The following is a 6,883-nucleotide window of genomic DNA, read 5'->3' on the forward strand; positions in this document are numbered from 1 at the left end:
TCACACTTTAGCAACAAAATCATACCTATTAAAGAAGAAGTGGTACCTCACACTTTAATAACTTCACCGAACTCAAAAGTCAGCAACGAAATCACACAATGACTCTACTTTAAGGAGAAAATTCCAACAAAATACTTGGTTTGTAAGAAAATACATGTGTGCAGAAGAAGGAGAAAATTTGATATGATGGTGCGGTGTGAACTCATGTTCAGAATAGGCATGCCGATGCCGAGGCCAAGTGAGCGACGATGATGCGAGGGGGCACCCTCTCCTTAGGCCTTTAAGGGCTAAAGGAAGTGTTTTACTAAACATAAATTCAATTGCTAAGGGAAAAAAATATAGAATTCAATCAAAAGCTAAACAACTTTGATAACATTAACAAAACTGCAGTTAATGTTTTAAATTCGAAGCATGACTTCCGCCATCACCCAACAATTTAGTATCGATCATTTGAATGATGCATGTAGATCAACGTACAACGCAAATGACGTAAATATAATCTTAAAGTTTGCGCATAAGCAGAGGAGCACCATACTGAGGATGAATAGCCTCTACTGCAACTGGAGCATGAGTATATGAAGGAGAGAGTTCAAAGGAGAACTTTTGTAGTATCATTGCTATTGTCATTTTTGCTTCCATCATTGCAAAGTTTTGTCCAATGCAAATTCGGGGTCCCCAACCAAATGGAATAAACGAGACTTGTCCGTTTGTTGCCTTTGACACTCCTTCACTGAATCTTTCTGGTTTGAATTCCTTCGTGTCTTCACCCCATAATTCCTTGTTATAGTGTACTAAGATTGCGGGTATAACGAGTAGTACTTCAGCTGGCAGACTCAGCTCACCCAATTTTACTTCATCTTTGTTCCTTCTACCATATATCGGTGCTGGGGGAAATAGCCTTAACGTCTCGTACAAGATCATTGTCACCTAAGGAAAACAAACATGTATTACATAAGTTGGCAGTAGAATTAGTGCACTAATGAGCGAAATTTTGTGAAAAGTACTTACAATTTTTAGACGACTAAGTCCTTCAAAATCTGGTTTTTCATTTCCGAATACATTCAAAACCTCCTCTCTTGCACGTACTTGCCACTCTCGATGTAGGCACAGTAATATCATCGTCCATACGAGCAACACTGAAGTGGTATCTTGTCCAGCAAAATAGAATAACTTGCACTCTTCAATCACTTCTATTGTTGTCATTCCGAAATCTTTGTTTCCATGTTGTTCAATTTCTTTCGTATTGGATTCAAGTAATATGCCTAATAAATCTTCATTATTAGTACTAGTCTCCCCTGCTTTCATCGCCATCAATCTTTTGTCAATGATACGCCTAATTGTCGCTTGAATTTCCTTTTCGATTTCCAACATTCTTTTCTTCTTCTTACTAGGCAAGAACCTTGTAATAACAATCTAAGTAAATTCTCTATGCTATGAAGTAGAAATTTGATCCAATACTTTAAAATTGTACGTACCTCGACCCTGGTATATAAATCGAAAAAACTTGTTCCATTACATACTCAGCTTGTTCTTTCTGAAGTTCAAATACTATTCTCCCTTCTTCATAGCTACTCCCAAATGCAGTTCGAGAAATGACTTCACCTGTCATTAGTTGAAAGTGTGGCCATACATCGAGCTCGACTGATGTTTCCTTTGGAACAGCCTCCTCCCATTTGCTTATCATTTCACTACAACTCTGATAAAATGCTGGAACCATATGCTGTTACGTAGACTGGTTAATTTCACTCATGATCACTAAGTTCTATATACTAGCTATACGCAAAAACAAAAAGATATAGTAGTATTTATAACCTTTAGTTTCTCAAAATGGAAGGCGGGATTGATGATTTTTCTATGCTTAGCCCATTTCTGTTCCTCAAGGGTAACGAGACCTTGAACCAATAACTTCGCGAATGGATTAGAATGCTTATTCTTGTGATACACATAATGTTTTTCAAAAATTATCTTTATAAGTGAAGGTTCTGTGATGAATACTATAGGCTTGGGGCCTAGCCAGGCAAAAGAATTTTTACCTGCAGAGTATTTATCAGTTTTGTGTTAGTAAAAAAAGCAAAGCTTATACTAAAATAGATTGTAAGTGATATATCGCCTACGGGTTCAACAAAACTAGTACTAGTTTTAGTTCAAACTCTATATTTGTGTTTTAAAATCTATTTAATACGTAGAGATATATAATTCATCAAGAACTCAATAAGCTGCTTTTTCAAGAATCCAGAATTCATAAACTCAATTATACTATGCCACGATACTTCAACTAGAGGAGCGACCAGTTGGTTCACCAGACCCCAACCTAGCATCACACATTCTAGAGACAAAGTATGGAACTCCTCCCAAAATTACATTATTCGAGCCAGAATTGGCCGTTAGTGGACTACCTCCACGTTTTAAATGAGATGGTCACACATTTAAACATGATATCAGATCAGGCAAAGACCCTGAATTCAAGTCTTATATAATAACAAAAATTATGTGATTGGTCCATGAAAGGAATATGATTAAGCAAACTTGTTAGATTGTTGTACTTACCATTTTTATTGATGGAGTCACAGAAAAAAGGGATGAGCCTTTGAGGTACATCATCAGAGAAATTGATGGGCTTAGATTTGGCTTCATTGAGTTTATTTGTAAGCTCTTTCAAATCTCCATAGAGTAATTTGTATGGATTTCCCTTAAGACCACTCTTTCTCAAGTATTTCTCAAATTTTTTTGGCCTAAACCATGCCCAATTCAACACTTTCCATGTGTAAATTACTAACAAAATTGCAACACAAGTTGTTGCTATCATCTCTACTCCCACAAGTGATAAGTACTCCATATTTAAAAAGGCTTCTCTCAAGTACTCTTTTCTCTTATATATATGAAAAATAAATTAAGCATATCCAGACATCTCAATTCATCTTACTGTGTCAGTTGAACACTTGAATTAACTTACAAAAAAATGATCATCTAGACACTTCTAAAATTTATGTGTTACATAATTGTCGAGGTGTCCATGAGACACAATGTGGATGACTTGTGATGTCTAGATATGCATTTTCAAAATTAAAGTGATTCACTATCTATTGAGACCAAGTTAAAGATAGTTTATATTTATTATGCCTTTCTATTATATCAACGACAAGATGGGGTATATATTTGATGAATTTTCCACAACTAATAAAGGTGTTTGTCCCAATTGGTCAAATTTGTGGACTTTTATAGGATGATTGATTGACAAAATATAGACTAGTGCGTGAACGAGGGCCAAGACTTTTCCATGATTTTGAATTTCTTACCTTGTATTTTTTTCCCTCGTAAACACGAAAATTCAATAAGTTGTGAAAACTATCGGTCTTTCATCAATTCTTATACAATCTTACCAAACGAGCAAACCAAAGTTCATAAATAAGATATCGGAATATCCTAAGGCGTAATATTAATAAATCACATATCTCCATATTCTTTTAATAAATAAATGTTTGTGATTATAAATTGCAAATAAACATAATTTTAGAAAGATTCACTAGTCAATAATAGTATTGCCTAGTTATTCTTTAATATTATCCCTTCACATGACATGAACAATCTCTTCACGCCGAGCATGAGTTTTTTTTTTGAATAATTTAAAATGGTTGGTCTTTTTTCTTTTGCAAAATATAAACTCATGGGTCCAGCTTTACATTTAAAAATAAATAAATTGAAAGCACTATTTGGAATCCCAAATCATACTTTTTGAAGAATTTGGGATTTATTTCAAATCATGACTACATATCTCACAAATTCTGCTCTGCACCCTAAAAGAACTTATGTCCCACTAAACATAAACTCGATTGCTAAGGAAATAAATAAATAAAAATCAACCCATTTGAAGAAAAAAAAAGTACAATTAAAGGAACTATTGTCCTCCACCAAAATGTTAAAACATACAAGGAAAAATAGGAGATTTGAGATGGAGCACAAACCATATCAAAAGCTAAAAAACTTTGATAACATTAACCAAACTGCAGTTAATGTTTGAATTTGAAACATGACTTCCACGATCTCGCAACATAGTATATCAATCATTCAAATGATGCATGTAGATCAACGTACAACACCAATGTCGTAAAATATCATCTTAAAGCTTGCGCATAAGCAGAGGAGCGCCATACTGAGGATGAATAGTCACTATTGCAAATGGAGCATGTGTATATGATGGTGAGAGTTCAAAGGAGAACTTTTGTACTATCATTGCTATCGCCATTTTTGCTTCCATCATTGCAAAGTTTTGTCCGATGCAAACACGCGGTCCCCAGCTAAATGGGATAAACGAGACTTGTCCTTTCATTGCCTTTGACACTCCTTCACTGAATCTCTCTGGTTTGAATTCCTTCGCGTCTTCACCCCATACCTCCTTATCATAATGTAATAGGATTGTGGGTATAATGAGTTGCACTCCGGCTGGTAGATTTAGCTCCCCCAATTTCACTTCCTCTTCAGTCCTTCTACCAGATGATGGCAATGGAGGGAATAGCCTTAATGTCTCGTACAAGATCATCGTTACCTAAAAAAACACTGTAAGTTGATTAGCCTCAACTTAAGATTTTTCTGCTTATAACTTTCAACGCACTTTTGGTTTGACCAAAATTTTTAAGTACTATTTTATCACTACTATAGTTCAAAATCCAGTGAATGTCTTCTCAAAACAACACGACTAACTCCGTCTCCATTTCATTTCTGGCCTTCATCCTTCTCCTTGTAAATATACTTTTTCATTTATATTAACACAAATGCTTATGGTCATTGTTTTTACCAAACATCTTAATTGTTTCTGCTTCTATCCGAACATGCAACTGTCTATTTGTACAATCAATTTCAACACATAAAAATGGTTTTCAACACTGAATGTTTATTAACTAATCTCAAATAGTTAAGCCAATCGGGCTCCAAGTCCACTTCTTGTCTCGACAGTCCTATCGAATAACTATATTGAGTACATAAAACGTACTCATTAAAAGATTGGAAGAAAAGAACTTGCAAAAAGTACTTACAATTTTCAAGCGATTTAGTCCTTCCAAGTCTGGTTTATTATTTCCAAAGACGTGCAACACCTCCTCTCTGGCACGTACTTGCCACTCTGGATGTAAGCAGAGCAAAATCATTGTCCATACGAGTAACACTGAAGTGGTCTCTTGTCCAGCAAAATAGAATAATTTGCACTCGTCTACCACGTCTGATATAGTCATTCCAAAATCTTTTCTACAATGAAGTTCAATTTCTTTCATATTGGATTCAAGTAATATGCCCAATAAGTCATCTTTACTAGTCTCCCCTCCTTCGATTGCTCTCAATCTTTTGTCAATGATACGCCTAATTGTCGTTTGAATTTCCTTTTCGATTTTCAGCATTCTTCTGTTCATTTTAGTAGGCAAGAACCTATATAAACAAAGTTATTCGAATTACAGGGAAAGTCTTCTAGTAGAAAAATTGTTAAGGATCAGATTTTTCATATTTAATTACAGAGAGATTTTGCAAGCACAAAAGAAAGTATCGAACATGGAAATGTGATGTACATAAATTGTTGTACCTTGATCCTGGTATATGAATTGAACGTGCTATTCTGATTACATACTCAGCTTGTTCGTTCTGAAGTTCAAATACTGTTCTTCCTTCTTCATAGCTACTCCCAAATGATGTACGAGATATGACTTCACTGGACATTATTTGAAGGTCTGGCCATACATCGAGTTCGAATGATGTTCCCTTTGGAACAATTTCCTCCCATTTGCTTAGCATTTCTCTACAACTCACATAAAATGCTGGCAGCATATGCTGTAAACAAATGAAAAAACCAACAACTATAAATGGATAACTTCTTAATGTTTAAGGCATCTCAATAAGCAATACTAAGTCGTGTGGGAACTTTACCGTGTTTTCTAAATTCTAAATTTGGTTCTCCTTATTATTCAACTAGTTGTCTTACTACCGTTCTAAGTCGGTTTAAAAAAGAACGCTACTTTCTATATTTAGTAATTCTTAAATCCCAATATCCCAGATGACAGGTTTCAGACTACAAGATTCAAAGCATATTATGGTACAATGTACACATTTAATTTAGGCATAATACATAAACATGACCCTTAACTTGGCTTCAACCGGCAACTATGACCTTTAACTTTGGGTGAGCACAAGTAGACACTTAAAACTTGTATAAAATTGAATAAATAGACACATTCGTCTTGCATGGCACCCTGCATGGCAATTTTGTGTCATACGTGGCGTCCTATGTGTATTATGCCATGTAGGACACGTGTGTCTACTTGTTCAATTTTATGCAAGTTTAAGTGTCTATTTGTACACACTAAAAGTTGGAGGGCATAGCTGTCCGCTGAAGCCAAGTTAAGGATCATATTTATGTATTATGCCGCCTTTAGTTTAAGACTACAAGATTCAGAAGTCTCTCTTATTTTCTAAAACATCGTCTCTGCCCAATCAAACTACAACCACAATAGAACATCCACTGTAATCCCACAAACAGGATCTGGGCAGGATGGTGTATACACAGAAACTTACCCCTAACTTGCAAAGGTAAGGAGGTTGTTTTCGAAAGACACTCAGTTCAAGTCAGAGGGGCAGCTACAGTGTGTTGTGGACACCCTTCGTCGAAAAATTATACCGTACACCTAAGTAAAATGCTGTACAAAATGGTTAAATTTAATACTTTGGACACCCATGACACAATTACTTACTGTGGCTCAGCTGTTGACACCCAATTTTGGACCTTCACATATAGATTAATCAATGAGCTTCTTCAATTTCAAATGATTTAAAATAATTAGTTTTATAAAATTTCAAGATAAATTAAAAAAAAATTAAAAATAATAATAATAATATATATATATAT

At 35.0% G+C, this 6,883-nt stretch overlaps 2 protein-coding genes across 2 annotated transcripts; both read right to left on the bottom strand.

The window, feature by feature from the left end:
• Positions 1 to 347: 347 nt before the first annotated feature.
• On the bottom strand, positions 348 to 2,990 carry LOC125850146 (cytochrome P450 CYP72A219-like). The gene is made up of 5 exons (XM_049530038.1): positions 2,548 to 2,990; positions 1,813 to 2,033; positions 1,476 to 1,720; positions 1,009 to 1,399; positions 348 to 927 (listed from the first exon to the last, which is right to left on the bottom strand). The coding sequence occupies exons 1-5, from the start codon at positions 2,834 to 2,836 to the stop codon at positions 502 to 504; spliced, it is 1,572 nt and encodes a 523-aa protein (XP_049385995.1). The 5' UTR covers positions 2,837 to 2,990; the 3' UTR covers positions 348 to 501.
• A 1,076-nt stretch (positions 2,991 to 4,066) lies between these two features.
• Positions 4,067 to 5,808, bottom strand: LOC125850145 (cytochrome P450 CYP72A219-like). Its single transcript, XM_049530037.1, has 3 exons — positions 5,567 to 5,808; positions 5,031 to 5,415; positions 4,067 to 4,543 (listed from the first exon to the last, which is right to left on the bottom strand). The coding sequence occupies exons 1-3, from the start codon at positions 5,806 to 5,808 to the stop codon at positions 4,118 to 4,120; spliced, it is 1,053 nt and encodes a 350-aa protein (XP_049385994.1). The 3' UTR covers positions 4,067 to 4,117.
• Between the last annotated feature and the right edge of the window lie 1,075 nt (positions 5,809 to 6,883).

This window comes from Solanum stenotomum, unplaced genomic scaffold, assembly GCF_019186545.1.
Source record: "Solanum stenotomum isolate F172 unplaced genomic scaffold, ASM1918654v1 scaffold14311, whole genome shotgun sequence".
Lineage (NCBI taxonomy): Eukaryota > Viridiplantae > Streptophyta > Magnoliopsida > Solanales > Solanaceae > Solanum > Solanum stenotomum.

Excerpts from the sequence above, each read along its gene's own strand:
- LOC125850145 (XM_049530037.1), bottom strand. The coding sequence starts at position 5,808 with ATGCTGCCAGCATTTTATGTGAGTTGTAGAGAAATGCTAAGCAAATGG. Across the intron at positions 5,416-5,566 it reads ATTCATATACCAGGATCAAG|GTTCTTGCCTACTAAAATGA; the intron begins GTACAACAATTT and ends TTGTTTATATAG. Across the intron at positions 4,544-5,030 it reads GACTAAATCGCTTGAAAATT|GTAACGATGATCTTGTACGA; the intron begins GTAAGTACTTTT and ends GTGTTTTTTTAG.
- LOC125850146 (XM_049530038.1), bottom strand. The coding sequence starts at position 2,836 with ATGGAGTACTTATCACTTGTGGGAGTAGAGATGATAGCAACAACTTGT. Across the intron at positions 2,034-2,547 it reads TGACTCCATCAATAAAAATG|GTAAAAATTCTTTTGCCTGG; the intron begins GTAAGTACAACA and ends AATACTCTGCAG. Across the intron at positions 1,400-1,475 it reads ATTTATATACCAGGGTCGAG|GTTCTTGCCTAGTAAGAAGA; the intron begins GTACGTACAATT and ends TGTTATTACAAG.